A 16,928-nucleotide genomic window follows, 5' to 3' on the forward strand; every position below is an offset into this window, starting at 1 on the left:
GCTGGAGGCTAGGAGGGGAATTAGGGGCCACTGCGGAGAGGCCCGCTCGCGCTCGCGGACCGGCCTCGGGGGCTGGTATGGACCCTGGCCGCAAGGCGGCGGCATTTGGGCAGCCGGTGCAGGACACTGTAGCGAGCCTGCTGGGGTGCGCTTCAGGATGGCATAAAGGTCCAGGGAGTCCCCGGGCTGGGCCCAGGAAGCTAGGCTGGCGGGAACGGAGGTGGGGAGTGGAGCCTTTTTGGGAAGCCCATTAACAGGCGCCTACCGGGCGGGCGGCTGCCGCCCCCTGGCGGCAGTTGTGGGAGGCACCTTGAAGGTGAAAAGCAGGTGACCAAAATGCCTCCAGCGGGACCCAGGGGGCCTTACCCGCTACCCACCAGTGAGGTAGCCCCTTATCTGTGTGATTAGAGCCAAGGCAGGGAAGGAGGTGGTCAGTCCGGCTCTGGGAAGCAGCAGTCTGCGCAAAGCTATGCTGGCTCCGGCCAAAATCCACCATCACCCAGGGCCCTACCCAAGGAAAGCCACTCACACACTAGTTAAAACTAAGTCAGATTTTTATTATTTTTCCATAGACCACATCATTTAATAATAAAAAAAATAAAAATAAAAATTGAACAAAAGGAAAAGGTGGATATAAAGTGAAACCGGCGGGCAGAAGGCAAGGGCTGCAGGACAGAGACTGGGAACTGCAGGGGCCCTGGGACTCAGGAGAGGCTGATTCAGCTCATAGGTGACCCAGTCCTGGCCCCAGCTGTTCCCAAGAAGGGGTGTGAGTACCCAAAGGAGGTGGTGAACAGGATGGAGGAAAAATGAAAAAGGTTGGGGCTCCTGGCTGTTCCCCAACTCTGGGCCACCACCTCCCTCTCTAACCGAGCTCTTCCCTCTCACAGACTTCATGGGAAATGAGAGAGGAGAGGGAGAAATCCCGAGATAGGTTATGGGGTACAGGGGAGGAAGATGGCCACTGCTCCATTTGGTATGTAGGGACAGGTGGCAGCCATACTTCAGCACTGGGCAAATGGCATGAAAGAGATTGTACCTATCCCTCTGTGGCCTTGAGCCCCCACCCGGGGGCAGGGTGGCTGGTGCCTGCAGCTCTCCGTTTTCCCAGCTAGCGGCGCCCACCCCGGTCCCGCACAGGTGTGCTCCGACTCCGGCTCCTGCTGTGGCGCTTGGTATCTCTGCGGTCCCTCTCCCTGCCTCGTTCCCGGTCCCTTTCCCTTTCCCTGTCCCTGTCACGCTCCCCCCTGTCACGTTCCCGGTCCCTCTCTCTCTCCCGGTCCCGCTCTCGGCTGTGTTCTCGCCGCTTCTCTCGCTCCAGCTGTCGGTTCCGCTCCCGCTCTGCTTCCTTCTCCCGCTCCTTTTGCTCTTCTTCTTCTTGCTCCTTCCGCCGCTTCTCCCGTTCCTTGGCCCGTTCAGCCCTCTCTGCCTCCTTCTGAACAATCTGCAGCAGGCAGGAAAGGCAATAGGCATTTTAGTCCAGCTCACATCAGTCCTGCTTTTGTCTATTTGCACCTAGACCAGGCACTCCTAGCTCAGGGTGACTGTTGGCCTTGCTGTTAAGCAGGAAGAATATGTGTGTGTTGGGGGCGGGGGCGGGGGCGGGGAGGGGCACGCAGCAATGACATTTGTCCTTGCCTCAGAGTCCCAGTTCCTCCAAGTGTTTATCTTTTACATTCACAGCAGGCAGTGGGCACCATCCATACCTGGCCTCTGTTATTTCCCTAGCTGCCTACATGTGAACAAATCTCTTTTCTCTTTAGTTGAGTGGCATAAACCTAAAATTCCCAAAAGGCCTGTTACAAAAAAACAAATTTAAAAAGCAAAAACCCTATGTATTAAAAAAAGAGAGAAATGGGTGAGCTTATAAAACAGATTTCTCTGCTACCTGAAATTAATTTTTAAGAAGCATGACTGGCACAGCCAGCTTGCTAGGATATGTGAACACAGTTCTGTCTTTGTGTCTACCTCCACCCTCTCAGGTTTGGCTTCTCTCCAGGGCAGTCTCATCAACTGTTTCTTAAAACTGCCTCTTTCCGTGATGCTCAGTTTCTTCCCTTATTACCCTAAGCCGTTCCTTGGGCCCCAGCCTTGCTGCAGCTCTGAGCCGGGCAGGAAGGCCGGCACCCACCTGGCTGTCAGTGAGTGGGAGCCAGTAGATGCAGGGAGCTGCCTTGGTCTTGCGGAAAAGGTCATCTAGAAGCTTGGCCGGCGGTTCCTCCTGAGCTTTTTCTGAGGTGCGAGAGAATGAGTCAGATTTGATGCACAGCACTCCATGTCCCCTCCCACTTGGGTCCCTGTGCCATGTACCAGTGGATACGTGTGCCCCACAGCTAAGTACCTTTCTTCTCACTCTTCTTTTCTTTGGATTTCGCACGTTCCTTGCGACGGCGGTCACGGGACCGTGATCGGGAACGGGGCCCTTCTCGAACTTTGTCCCGATCCCATTCACGCTCTGATCGAGTTCGCTCCCGGCGCTCCATTTCCCGTTCCCGCTCTGCCCACTGTTCTCGCACTGCCCGCTCCTGCTCCCTCTGCTCTGCTCGGGGATGCTGTGGTGGCTGGGCTGGCGGCGGGGGTGGAGGATGCAGGGGCCGTGGTACCCCCTGCTCCTCTGTTTTAGTTTCAGAGGGACGGTCCACTAAGAGGCCCCGGTGATAGTCCAGCTGTGAGTAGAGGAGGGACAAGGACAGTCAGGATAGAGACATCACTCCCACAGAAGGGGCCTAGGTACCAGAGGACAGAGGCTTCGGAGCCCCTGGTTTAAATAAAGGAACCAAATAGGAGGGAGGAGAGAGAAAGGAATCTCAGGAGATGGCGGCCTCCCCTGCCCCTACCACAGTTTCTTACCTCATCTTGCTCGGCATAGTCGGCACAAAGGAATTTAGGATTGGACTGGGGCCATTTGACCCCATGGAGAGCCGTGCGAGTAGCAACTGCTTCTTCTACTGTTGAATACTGGCGGGGGAAGGGAGAAGGCAGAGGGGTCATAATAGGCCTTTAATCTCGCCCACTTGCTACAATGCCCTCAAACCTGACACGCTGGTCACAAAAAAGAAACATGCCATAACCTAGAGCTTCGTCTGCTCCTCACCGTTACAAAGCAATGAGACTTGATCTTGTCAATCCAGAAGGCCTCTTCCACCAGAGTTCCTGTACGTCCCAACAATTCCTTCAGTTGGCCTAAAGTGAAGGGTCGAACCTGCCAACGAAAGCGGAAGAACAATACTCAGATAACTAATATCAAGATTTCCCAAGCCACTGTCACAGGAGTACAGCTTCAAAGTCTGCTGAGGGCACAGAAGTGAGGAACCCTCTGGTAGTACTGTGAGAAGAATGGTAACACTCCCTAAGGCGTTATGTGCCAGCCCTTCTGCAAATTCTAAGAGAACTCTGCAAGGTGATATTTTTTCCTCCCCATTTTTCAGATGAAAAGACAGACTGTGAGGTTAAGTAACTTGCTCAATCTGTCTTTTTAGGAGTTGAACCTAAGAAGTATGAGTCCAAAGCTCAAACTCAACCAGGCTGCACTGTAGGAAAAATAACTTACCAAATTGGAGATGTGCACGATGTTACTGATCTTTCCCCGGGGTGGGGAGGGCACCTGAGCAGTTCGCACTGGATCATCAATTGTAATGGAAACTCCAGACTTCTGCTGGCTAATGGAACGTCGTGTTAAAGTATCTCCTAAAGTCACTAACAAATAGAGCACACAAATGGTTTTCAGTAGGGAACAACATGACTCTTTTTGGTTGATTTTTTTTTTTTTTTTTTTTTTTGAGAGAGAGAGCGAGGGAGAGGGAGAGGGAAACACAGATGCGAGAAATATCAATTGGCTACTTCCTGCATGCCCCCTACTGGGGATCAAGCCCGCAAACCAGGCATGTGCCCACCATTTGGTACATGGAACGACACTCAACCAACTGAGCCACAAGGACCAGGGCAACATGACTTTTCCCAACTCAGGAGTCACTCTTCCATCTAAATGTTGAGCACCTATAATGTGCAAGGTATTGTCTAGGCTAATCTCATTAAGGGGAATTCAAAGATTAAACAGAGTCAAAACTAACCCTCAAGTAGCTTAATAACTTAGGAGGGGCAGAGAAAGATAGATATGTACAATACTATATAACGCTGGAAAACATTAAAAGAAGTCCAAATAAAGTGCTCTGGGATTCGGGGAGTTGCACTGTTTCACTCAGTGATTCACCCACCTTTCTTTACTTCATGCTCCACAGGTGGGGGCAAGGCCACCTCTACTGAAACCTGGGGAGGTATAGGGGGTTCTGCTTCAGGCTCTTTTTCTTCTTCTTCTTCTTCCCTCTGCCCATTCTCCTGGCCCTCTGCAGGCACTACCTATAAAGAATCAGGTGCGGAGGGATTCTTAAACACTAGCATATTCTTTTCAGCCTCTGGTTTCCTGTGAGAGAGGGTCGTACAGTTAACCCAGCATGTCCTCCCACATCTTGGGATTGTTAATGCCTCAACTTTGTCATGAGGAAAACTAAGCCAGGAGTTCCATAGATTTTCTTCTGGATAGGGTAAGATAGTAAATATTTTTAGGCTTTGTGAGCCATACAGTTTCTGTTGCAACTATTCAACTCTGACTTTATAACATAGAGGAACCACAGACAAGAGTACATGAACTGATGTGACTGTGTTCTAATAAAACTTTATTACAGGCAACAGGTTGGATTTAGTAGTCCACAGATTCCTAAAAGAACCAATTAACCCAACTCTCGGCAGACTCCATCATAGCTCCTCGGTTGCCTGCTCTGCCTCCACTACTCCCTCACTCAACACTGGGGTGAAGGAACCTTACCTGAGTAACGGTCCGGCATATTTTCAGCCCTTTGTCATGGGTCCCATCGTCACCATTGCGATCGGTTTCATCCTCAGAGATTCGGGAGTCATCAGCATGAAGATCCACAACAGCCTCCTGCCCCGCCAGGGGTTTGATGTCGGGGATGAGGCTCTGGGACACAGATACCCCCCACCCCGTTACACTGGGCCCATGTCTACTCCCACCTCAATGTGTCTCATCCTCCCTTCCCTGGCTCCTCCCACCTCACCTTGAGTGATTCGGTGGTGATACTGATGGAGGGTTTCTTCTGTGTGGTGGCTGTGCTGGCTCCCCAACGCCGCTTCCGACAAGGCTGGCCCCCCTCTGTGTCACTGTTTCCACCTGGCACCCCCTTGGCAGCTGCTGTTGCCAAGAAATAGGACCCAAAAGTTAGACAGTCTCAGGCCCTCTACTGGTTCATACAACACCCAGATAGCCTTCAATTGGAATTTTAGTAAAAGGTTAACTTAAGGAACTTATATGGGACTGGGGAAGCCATGCTTTAAAATAAAAGGACTGGAGCCACTTTCTGACAAATAAAAGCTATTCATCTCTGAAGGCAACAAGGAAGAGTAACCAGTTTAAATTTTTAGTGGTAGAAACACCTAAAGTTCTGGGGAAGAAAGATTGAGGAGGATATGGTAATGCAGAAAAAAATAAATAAAACCATAATACTAAAATCTAAGATCATGATGTGATCTGATTATGCTTTATTTTAATTTTCACACTATAGATTGATATTTAAGTTATAAAGATTTATTACACTTTTGTCAATTTAGAGTTCTGCACTGGAAAAATGTTAAACATGTTACTGTTTGAAGTGTGGGGCACTCTCTTTTCCTCAGATAATCTCTTAGAATAAGGCATAATCTGGTAAACACTATATAGGAGTCCCTCAAACCCACTCCTGGTTTTGAGAGTTCAGATACCTGAAACAATAAATACATGTAGGACTACATAAGAAATGGTGAAACTTCTCACAACCTACCTCACTAGAGTTGAGAAAGAAATGTGACAGGGGAAAAATGACAGGGATTATTTAATGTTTTGAGTTTCAAAATGGAACCCTACATATGCCAAAAAGATGTAGATTTGCTGTGTGGAGGTCATGAGGCAGGAGTGGGTGACCCAAGAATGCCATTGAGAGAGAATGGGAATTTATTTCTCTGCGAACTCTGGTTTTTATGCTATTCTTGGCCTTTATCAGGGATTTGGGGCTAGACTTACAGACAACGGAGATCTTCCTCTTGAATGATTTAGGCAGCGAACTCTGTATAGAGAAGAAAAGGGGAAAAAAGAGAAAGAGACACACCCCACAGAGAGGGGGGAAGGAGGTTAGATGGGGCAGTCTTAGCTTAAGCTTCAAAGACACAGAGAGAGAGACACAGAGACAGACAGAGACCAAAACAGAAGCAGCAAACGGCAAAAACGAAGCAGAATCAATGCAAGTTAGAGAAACAGAGAAAAAAATAAAACCAAACATCACAGCAGGGAAAGTCCTCTAGCTCATACCACACCTATGCATTAGCTTAACCAGAAATAAGCTGGAAGAGGAATTCAGTAGCCTCCCAGCCCTTCCAAGTTGTTGGTCAGAGCCTCTTCCACTGTCTCTAAGGGGTAAGAGGACACAGGCTGTGCCCAGAACTGGGTCATCTGGCCTCCTAGGTCTTCCTTGCTAATTTGGGGAAAACATGAGGAAACCAACTTTGGGATGGCAACTTTAAAAAGGTAACCATCCTCCTTTTCTCAATGTCCAGTCTGACATCCACTCACAGTGGCTTTGAGTCGTTAAGACAGCTGTCAAGATTGTCCAGACCCCCACCACACTGGGAAAGGGCAGCACTGGACCCACTGGAGGTGAGGCCCTGCAAAAAGTGCCCGGAAAGAATTTTAAGGTGTCTTTGGTAAAGGAAGGTTTCTATGAAGGGCAGACTGTCCCCAGGAGTCTCAGACTTTCCAAGCATTGTGCAACTCTAGTAAAGCCTTACTGTTTCCTTCTGAACAGGGCTTAAGCCTTAGGGGCTCTGCCAAGGACTAGAAACCTCCAAAGTTGATTTCAAGTAATTTTCTGTCCCAAACACTCAGTGGGAGAAAGACTATGGACAGAACAAAAAGAGGAAGAGAGAGAGAAAAGGGGAATAGAGCATTTTTAGACTTAATGCTTATTTCTGGAAAAACTAAGAACTACCACCCTTCTTAAGAGCAGGGAAGTACCCTCTTGATAAAATAACCTTTCACCATCCACCCCCCACAGCCCCATCTGTGTAGTCTAACCAAGTCTCCCTGGTCTCCGTTAAGGGCCAGTCTGACCCCTAGCCAGGCTGCTCTTGATGGGTAAGTTAGTGAAGAAAAAAAAAAAAAAGTCTTAATTAAAACAGGAAAAACATGAACCAAATAAATAAATCCAATAAAGAAATCAGGAAAATAAAGAAAAAGAAAAAATTAAAATAAAACATAAAATAAAAAGAAGAAAATAAAGAGGAAAATAAACTAGGAATATGACAAATGTTCCAGGTACCATCTCACACCTGGGATCTTCAGTTCAGCCAATCGCACCTCACTGTGTACTGTATCTAGTCAACCGCCGGTCCAATCAGAATGAGCCCTCCCTGCTAGGCGCTGTGCAATTGGTGGGGGGTTGGGTTGGCAAAAAAGGTGGGCGCACGGCGTGGTGGTCAGCACGGCAATGCCAGAGTCCTCCCAGGGGCGCAGGGGGGGCGGGAGGGAAACGTGTGGGGGGACGCTGCCCAGTTTCCATGATGTCAATATAGTTCACTGGTGGTAGCCAGGCTCAGCGAGGGGCAGAGGGGGAAAAAGGGGCAGAGACATCAGTCCCAGCTCTGTAGGGGCATCATCTTGCAGTCCCTGATGAGATGGCCTGTGAGAAGCAGGAATGGTCCTGGCCTTTTATCGTGAGAGGCAGGCAGGACCCTATGTCCACCAGTGGCAAGCTGCAGCAATACCACCACCCAATACTTGGAATCCAGGTGATGACTCCAGAGTCCCTTTCTCCTCTGCCTGTAACTGGGGAGGGGGGTCCTCTCACCGAGTGGGATCATGGAACCTCTGATGAAGGCAGCCTGGGGGCAGAAGGTGATAGCCCCAGGACCCGGCACACATTCAGCATCAAGGTCAGAATGCTTTTCTTCTGCGAGTTGTGTGTGGCATCTTCTCAGGGACTCCAGCTGAGACAGTGGTTCCAGTCAGGTGGATGGATGAGCTCCTGCCTCCAGGGATGGAGGAGAAGTTGGAGCAACCAACATGCTGCCCTTCATCATGGACAACAGGGACCAGAGGAAAGTCCATCTGATGAGCAAGTGATGACACATGGCGGGGCTGTCATCAGCATTAAATCCCTGGGCTCAGACCCTAGACTTCTCCGCAGGGTTCCTAGTCGTCACAGCTTAAGCCAAGAGCCCCACTCGGTACTTCACAACATGGCACTGTGATCACAAACACTGACTCTGCAGGAGGTCTCGGTGCCCTAGACGGGGATCCCAACAGTCTGCAGCAAAGGAAGTAACCCACAGTCCTCAAAAGAGTAAGGGCATGTGGGCAGGCGCCCCAGCACTGATACAAGCTCTTCTTGGGGTGTCCCAAATAGGGAGATGGTGCAAGTCCACCCCTTTCCAAATGCTTTTTGCTTTCTCAATACAAGTCTCTCCAGAACAGTGCTCTTCTTGGCCCCCTGATGTGAGCAAGGCAGGGAGGCAAAAGGGGGCCCATCACAGGATCCCATATACATGCCCCCCTCTGGCCAAGACACCTGGACAGCAGACTCGGCTCTGACTGGGCAGCTCAGTAGCAGCGGGTGGGTCCAGAGGAAGAGGCGGCATCAGCGATTGGCCAGTTGGGCAGGGTTATATTTTACGGGCGGATTATCGTACATGAGGTACTTGGACAAAGTTTTAAGAAGGACCTTGTAATAAATAATATTCTGCACATCAAATCACTTTCACCGGCCCCACCCCCCGCAACACACACCAAAGAAAGGCTACACACACAACAGTCCCTCCCACCCTGTTACCCCATTCCCAAACCCAGCTAATTCTTTCTCTGTTACTTTAAGAGCCAGGTGGACTTCGATGGCTCTGATGGGGGGAGGCCCCTGAACTGGGTGCAGGATAATATATATGACAAAAAAGGAAGTGGAGGGGTCACAGAAGTGGAGAAGGGGCCTTTGGAATCACCCCAGGTTGTGGGTTCTAAGTAGCTACATCTCTGCCATGAGACCACTGGGGGGCAGATGACAAAAATTCCTCAGCACCGCTGGTCAGCTGAGAACCACCAAAGCCCACTAGATGGCGTTTAGCGGTAACAGACTTTTTAAAAGGAGGGAAAGCTAAAGGAGTTCCCACAGGGAAAAGCTGGAGAAGGTGGCAGGGAAAGCTGAGCCCAGGTCTTAGATAAAGGGCCATTAACTGACTTTCCCATTAGTTACAAACTTCCAGAGTCTGGACTGCATTACTTCCCCATCAAGGAAAGGGGAAATAATGAGCCCTGTCCCCATCACAAGGGGTCTCCCTTGCTAAACCAGCGAACTCTCCCTTGGCCCTACTCTGATGGGAGCCTCTGCGTATCCCCTTCTTTAGCTATCCAACTGTGGACAAGGGATCACCAGGGTGGTCCACTCCTTCCCCTAGGTCCACTCCTTCCCTCCCACCTAATGGGCAGCTTGAAGATTTACCTCTTTCTTCTCCTCATCTTCAGCACTGCCCTCTGGGCGGTCATCATTGCTGACTTGGTCTGCAACAGGCATGGGGGGCTCTGGCACCTCATTTTCAGGTCTGTTTTCATTTGTATCCATGGTCACTTCCTCCTTCTCCTCACTGACAAGTATGGGGAGAGGTTGGGAGAGAAGGGCAGGAAAGAACCAAGGGGAAGAGAGAACAAAATGTTAGGTTTTGGATCAGGAAACCTCCATGCCTCATCACTTGGATGGGCTGGGAGAGCTGCTTTTCACACCAGACGAGAGATTTTTTCCCCCCTCAGGAAAAGTGGGAAACAGTTTTCCTTGGGGAAGTGCATAGATCAGAGCAACCTCAGATGGGATAAAGCTGTTATTTGTTGGGCCAGGATTCCAACTGTTCTTAGGTAATTAATCAAAGTACTCTTACATGAAGACAATCAGCCCCCAGTCCCTCAAAAATGACTGTGATTTGTCTACAACCTTGTGGCCTCGCTGTCCCCTGGTCACAGGCACCTGTATTTAACAAAATTGCATACAAACTAAGGGAAGCCTGATTCTTGGGAGAAAGAATGATCACAGCCGTGGCAAATGATCCCAATCTTGTGTTTAATCAACTGCTTAATAAGTAAAGATCTATAACCCATAGGATCTGGAGACACCAGGAATGGAGAGATGGTAGGGGTGGGGGCTGTAGAGAAGTTAGGGGTGGTGAGGGTTCAAGCTCACAAGAACCCTCTCTCATCAGAAAGGAAAAGCTAAAACTGCTGGAGAGAGTATGAAAGCTCAGAGAAGAAATCAGGCCACTTTTACCTGCTCAGAGGTGTAGGAATTGTTCTTACTTTCTGCTTTCGCCCAGTTTCTCCCATTCCCTCATTCCAACTTCCAAGAGACAGAGAGCAGCCTCCCAGTCAGGACACACCCTCCCCCACAAATACAGAACCCACTTCCACTCTCCCACAGTCACACACGTTCTCTCTCATTTAAGGCAATGAATACCAGACTCACTTCAGATAAACTATTTTCCTCTCTTCTTTTTCTGTCTTCCCCCCTAACTTCTACCTCTAATCTCATCCCCACTATCACCCATATACTGGGATTAAAAAAAAAAATCAAATCGAGATGATCAGGGGCCTAGGTCTCAGAAGGGAAACCAAACCTCCCCAGGCTGATAATCACCACCGGGAAATTCAGCATTCCCGAGGGCTGACTGACACTCAGAGGTCAGAGCAGCTTCCCCAGAGCAAGCAGGGAGGGATGCACAGGAAGGGGGGAGGGGAAAATCGGAACTGTGCCCCCAGCTAACAGGCCCCCACAGAAACACAAGACTCAACTCCCTAAATCTAAAGAAAAGGCTTATCCAAAAAATACCTATTTCCTACAGAGAGAGGACAAGTGGGGCCAATTAGAAACCAGGCAGGAAGGACAAAGGGGGAAAGCAGAATGACTGAAAACAAACCAAAACCAAAGACGGAATGAAAGCCGGGGGCAGAGAAGGAAGACGGGGTGGGCTAGGTCAGTGGGGAAAGAGGATACATGGAAATGTGAAGCTCTCACCCTTCTTTGCTTTCTGATAACATGATTTTTTTTCTCCCCCTGGAAGTGCTGTTTATCCCTTTCTGGAATGGAAGAAATAACAAAAACCAAACAAAAAATCCTAAAAAATTAAAACAAAACACCTTCCTTGTCCCAAGATCCCACCACCTCCTCCCCAACCACCCGATCCAGAGAGAGAAAATCGAGATGGAGCAACTGGGGATCCAAAAAATGGTAAATGGAAGGGGAGGTGGTGGTGGTGGTGAGGGAGGTTAAAATAGATCTGAATTTTAAGAGATAAGCGTTAAGTCCTCACGGCAAACCCCGAGTTCGGCTGGACGGGTCTCTCTGGAGGAGGAGGAGGAAGAGGGCCAGGCTGCTGGTAGTGGCTGGCTCTATTGTATTAGCGGAGCAGCGGCGATCAGCCGGAGACATGCAGGGCAGCCATCTTGCCACTTACCCAGCAGCCCGTGTGCGAGGGGAGGGCCCGCTGCCGCAGGGGAGGGGAGGGGAGGGGAAGGGAAGGAGGGGAGGGGAAGGAGGGGAAGGGAAGGGGAGGGGAGGGGAAGGAGGGGAAGGGGAGGGGAGGGGAGGGGAAGGAGGGCGGCGCTGAGCGAGCGAGCGTCTCCTCCCCTGGCAGGCCACCGGGAGCTCTGCGCTGGCTCCATCCGTCTGGCCTTTTTCCTTTTTCTCAGGTTACAGCAGCTACCAAGGCCTAACCCCGCAGGGAGAGGGTGCTCTCTCCTACTCTTCCCAGGGGCGGGGAGGGGGCTGGGTAGAGAGGACATACAAAGTTACAGCTGCTTGCCTGGAAGATTCCAGAGAATAGAAGCAAGGAAAACTGCAGAGCTGGGAGTGAAAAAACGATTAAAGAGGGCAGAAAACAATGTCAAAGTTGAAAGACACAGAATGGAGGGTCGCAAGCAATTTATGTGCCCACCTCCCTCTCTTTAAGAAACCAGCCATGAAACCTCGAAACCAGATCAGCCAGCCAGCTGGTCAAGGTGGGGAGGTCGGGTAAGAACTAGTACTATCCAATCACTACAGTTACTCGCTGCTCGCCCCCAACACTGACGTCTTTCACTCCAACCTGTCCTTTTCCCGCGGATGTTGGAAGTGGATAGACAGTTCCTTTCCCAATTACCAGTGTGGGGGTTGGTGTGTGGGGGTGGGTGAGGGAAAGGTGTCTCTGAAGATATGACAGACAACTTTGTTTCATAGAGTCTTTAATAAGGTCACCCTGCCCCAGGGTCCACTGGAGACAGAAAAGGATAAACAGGGCAAGGGGACCTTGGATAGCGGAAGCACGAAGGCAATTCTTGGAGCAAGGGCTCCAAGGCGAGGGCTCTGAAGTGGGTAAGAAACTGAAATGAGAGAGCGGTTACACCAGGTGGGGGTGATCTGCTGGGCAGAGTGGGAACTAAGTGGAAATTATTATGGGCATCTTCACCAGCCTAAATGTGAGAAGGGAAACTGACTCCAATCATTCATAAAGCATTCAGTAGATGCTCAATATAATCATTTGTGGACTACAAAGGGGCTCCTTTTGTATCCTAGTAGCAGTAGAGGTTTAACACTAAGACAAGCTTCTGAGTACCTAACCCAGCTGTTCTCAACCTGTGGGAAGGGGTCGCCTAAGACCATCGGAAAATACATATATAATTACATATTGTTTTTGTGATTAATCACTATGCTTTAATTACGTTCAACTTGTAACAATGAAATTAAGGGTCACCACAACATGAGGAACTGTATTAAAGGGTCGCAGCATTAGGAAGGTTGAGAACCACTGACCTAAGCAAAAGCTTAGTGTTTATCTCATCTGCAATACCAGAGCTTTTAGGCAAGAATAAAATTTCCTCCTCACTGCTTAAAATCTTAAACTTACATGCCAAATGAATGCTAAAGAGGTCATGCAGTTTATTTTATACATTATTGTAGAAGTTCCCTGTCTCCTCAGTAAGATTAGGAGCTTTGGAGTCAAACTGGCTAGGGCCCATACAAGTTGTGTGATATGGGCAAGTTTTTAACTCTTTCTGTGCATTTCCTTCTTAAACTGTAAAGTGGGAAAAATAACAATACGTATCTTGTGGAACAGTATAACGGTTCACACTTAAGGGTCTGGCTTGAACGACACCTCAAGTCAGGTAAGAATGTGCATACATACATGTCTGATTATAGGCCATTATCTCATTTGATGTCACCTATAGAGCTTTTTAAAAAAATTTCTTTCCTCAAAGAGTGGACTTCTCTGTCTCTGATACAAAGGCTTTCAGTAATTGGCCTGACAGAGTTTCAGCAATGTCCTTATCACTCTGTATAACAGTGATGGTGAACCTTTTGACCTCGGCGTGTCAGCAGTTGGAAAAACCCTAACTTAACTCTGGTGCCCTGTCACATACAGAAATTTTTTTATATTTGCAACCATAGTAAAACAAAGATTTATATATTTTTGGTATTTATTTTATATATTTAAATGCTATTTAACAAAGAAAAATCAACCAAAAAAATGAGTTCGCGTGTCACCTCTGACACGTGTGTCATAGGTTTGCCATCACTGCTGTATAACTACTGGTTTATTTGCCCCTCACATCCATCCTGCAGGGTTCCACAGGGTCAGAGACTACAGCCCTTGGTCCCTAGCCCAAGGCCTAACACAAAGAAATGCTCAGTAAATACTTCTGAATTAGGATGTCATTGTGGGTATCAAGTGGACACTTTAATAAGTGCTTGCTCAACTATAAGTTTTCCTCTTAAAACATTTCTTTGGCTGGAATTCCCACAAATAATGTTACCTTTGAAATTCCTGAAATAAATAATCCTTGTCCATCAATTGCCCTAAAATACTTTCAGCTGCCAATTTGCTTCTCCAGAAGTAGTTTCCTTGGAGAAATAAATTTTTCTCTACTGGAAATTTCATTTTTTTTTTAACCTCTTTTTTAAAATAAGAATTTTACCGTGTTATCCTTGGGCTTCTTAAGGCACAGCAAGTTTGTGAAACTGCCCCATAATCAATTCTGTAGGAAACAAAACTTCCCAAGGCTTTAGAAGAACTCTTGAAATTACCCCAAAAGGGAATTCAATTTACTTGCAGGACCAATCCAAGAGCCTTGTTAGCTATATGTCAGAGTCCCACACAGCTTTTCCTTGTAGTCTCTGACTTCCCACTTATTTTAGTTCTTACACAAATGTTTCTGATCTCTTTGGATATATGTGAAATTGCATGGGGGTTAGGGTTGGGGGTTATCTACCCATAATTAAACAGCATTTGTAACCCAGAAGAAAAGGATATTACTGCTTGGAGGCTAATAACATCACACTACAGTTAACAACTGAATATGAATAAAATTCAGAGAGGCTAATGGAAAAGAAAATTTTATAAGCATATGTTTGAAGTTTAGTTTTTGTAGAAAATTCATGAGATGATGTGAAAGTTAATAAAAAACAGTGGAACTTAACTACCACCAGGCACTGAGATTTTAATACAGAATACTCTCAGGTGCATACTAGTTCTAAGATAACAAGGACAGTATGATTTTGGGGGAATATGTCCTGAGATACCAATTTCTCAATGAGCAAATTCTACTGATGACAATAAATTCTACATTTTTATTATGCATCATTTGGCATATTGGCACTGAAGGTCCCCCCTGAGGAGTACCAATTACGGTGTCATATTGGCTTAAAGGACCATTTCCTTCCTCCTATTCAGGCAAAAAGCCCTAAATTTCTCTTGCAAGGTTTGTATACACAGTAAGGCTGTCTTCAGAAAATTTCAGGTTTGAATCAACAACTGCTCCCATAAAGTTTTTTCCCTATTTTTTTTTTTTAAATGTAAAAAGAGAATATCCTTATTTTCTGCTTTATGAGGACATTTTTGTTATATCCATAGCAGGCGGGAGATCGTATTCTGGAATAGGGCTCCGAAATAGAACTGGAGCTCACAAATTCCTGCTCCAAGCAATGAAAAAGATACCCGACCCCAGGAGTCCTCCAACTTTTAAACAGGGGGCCAGTTCACCTTCTCCCAGACTGTTGGAGGGCCAGACTATAGTTAAAAAAAAACTATGAACAAATTCCTATGTACACTGCACATATCTTATTTTGAAGTAAAAAAACAAAGTGGGAACAAATACAATATTTGTATTTGTATGTGGCCCGCGGGCCGTAGTTTGAGGACCCCTGCCTTACCCCATAAATCTAGAATTCCTCAGGGCACAATCAGAATTAGAATGGATTTAGCCAAGTACAGCAAAAAAGTTAGGTAATCTCTTCCAAGTGGTGAGAGGTCCTTGAAGTACAGTCTAATTTTTTTTTAACACTTTACTGAATTAATAGGACCTTTGCTGTTTTTATTAAAGTCATGTGAATTCTTGTTAGCAAAACCAAGGTTAAGCCACAAAAGGTCTTTCCCATTTAATACTGTTGATCCCACTTTTAAAAGTGGCCAGGGTTCCCAAGGTCACTGGCTACTAGAGCTGGGGTGGGGGAGGTGGGGGATGTGAAAGACCAGGAGTGTTGTGAATTAGTTTTATCAGGATCTCTCAGAACAGCCTATGGGTTTAGGCCTCTGGTCATGTCTTTTCGTTAGGTTGCTGACTAGACCTGTGGTCGGCAAACTGCGGCTCCAGAGCCACATGCGGCTCTTTGGCCCCTTGAATGTGGCTCTTCCTAAGCCTTAGGAGTACCCTAATTAAGTTAATAACAATGTACCTACCTATATAGTTTAAGTTTAAAAAATTTGGCTCTCAAAAGATTTCAATCACTGTACTGTTGATATTTGGCTCTGTTGACTAATGAGTTTGCCGACCACTGGACTAGACCATTTGAAGATAGGTTGAAGGAAAGCAGGTAAGAGGAATGTGTGTGAACTCTCCTAAACTCACATGCATTTCTAATCTAGAGGCTGTCCCACTGAACCGTGCCTAGGCAACAATGGACAATCACAGTATTTGCCCCAAGTGCCACTTGTCTATCACCTTGCCAGAATCATGTAGATTAGATTACTTTAGTCATAAAATGAAGATCAAAGCCACCTTTAACTGGGGAGAAAAACCGTATATGACTCCAGGCCTCATCTGCCCTGGAATCCACGTGGAAGTCCAGAAATAAGGTGCTTCCAAACAGCCTAAAGCGCTGTTCTGCTGCCAGAAAGAACCTCACAGACCCACAGGATTTTAGGGCAAGCAAAGAGCTTTTTAGAAAATGACTTGCTTCTCAAAGTGATAGGAGGCAGTTTCTCATGCCCAGTCAGTAGCAGGTTGTCAACACCTACTTCCAAACTGCCATTATGTAAAGGCCATGCTGTACTCCCATGGGATGGGGAGGCAAGTATTATCACTGGTTGATGGACACGGAAGGGAAGGTGTCACCCCATTTCCTCATCGATGGTGTAGCTGGGGAAATCCTCAACACCTTCCAGAATCCGCTGAGTTTTCACTTTATGGTCCTAGAAGAAAAACCCTTTTCCAAAGGAGAATGTACTATTCCCAAAAAGGAAAAACAAAAACTTTTCAACGGAAGTAGAATGAACTTTTGGCTTTCAAAAAAATAAAATAAAATGTAATGCCCACAAGATGGCAGCAGAGGCAAGAATGTTGTAATGGACAGTAACAAGGGTAGTGCCAAGGCAAAAGCTATATAGTAAAGAGTATTACTATAATTAAAAACTATTATTAAAGTCATTAAAAAATGAGATAATAAAATCATGTCACCTGCCCACCACCCTCCAAAATCAGAAGTAAAAAGATAGTCTAAAGTTCTCAGAAAAGTGTAAATTATTAGACTTTTAGATAAAGGGAAATACTATACATACTGATAGTATAGTGTTAAAATTACATAGAAACAATCATGAAAAAACTT

General features: G+C 47.0%; 1 protein-coding gene across 10 annotated transcripts in view; it reads right to left on the reverse strand.

The window, feature by feature from the left end:
* Nucleotides 1-536: 536 nt before the first annotated feature.
* Nucleotides 537-16,928, reverse strand: part of ACIN1 (apoptotic chromatin condensation inducer 1) — a 35,485-nt gene continuing 19,093 nt past the window's right edge. For 3 of the 10 annotated variants that reach the window (XM_059707866.1, XM_059707883.1, XM_059707828.1), the window contains 11 exons: nucleotides 9,531-9,672; nucleotides 6,071-6,113; nucleotides 5,073-5,206; nucleotides 4,823-4,975; nucleotides 4,215-4,356; nucleotides 3,551-3,696; nucleotides 3,095-3,202; nucleotides 2,851-2,958; nucleotides 2,342-2,666; nucleotides 2,132-2,232; nucleotides 537-1,444 (listed from right to left, as the gene is read on the reverse strand). In XM_059707866.1, coding sequence (XP_059563849.1) covers nucleotides 1,112-1,444; nucleotides 2,132-2,232; nucleotides 2,342-2,666; nucleotides 2,851-2,958; nucleotides 3,095-3,202; nucleotides 3,551-3,696; nucleotides 4,215-4,356; nucleotides 4,823-4,975; nucleotides 5,073-5,206; nucleotides 6,071-6,113; nucleotides 9,531-9,672 — 1,735 coding nt within the window. In that variant the 3' untranslated portion in view covers nucleotides 537-1,111. Of the gene's footprint in view, nucleotides 1,445-2,131; nucleotides 2,233-2,341; nucleotides 2,667-2,850; nucleotides 2,959-3,094; nucleotides 3,203-3,550; nucleotides 3,697-4,214; nucleotides 4,357-4,822; nucleotides 4,976-5,072; nucleotides 5,207-6,070; nucleotides 6,114-9,530; nucleotides 9,673-11,087; nucleotides 11,150-11,382; nucleotides 11,543-16,928 lie in introns of those variants that run through there. The other 7 variants (XM_059707902.1, XM_059707910.1, XM_059707892.1 and 4 more) reach the window with 7 other exon arrangements.

Source organism: Myotis daubentonii, chromosome 1, assembly GCF_963259705.1.
Source record: "Myotis daubentonii chromosome 1, mMyoDau2.1, whole genome shotgun sequence".
In the NCBI taxonomy this organism is placed as follows: Eukaryota; Metazoa; Chordata; class Mammalia; order Chiroptera; family Vespertilionidae; genus Myotis; species Myotis daubentonii.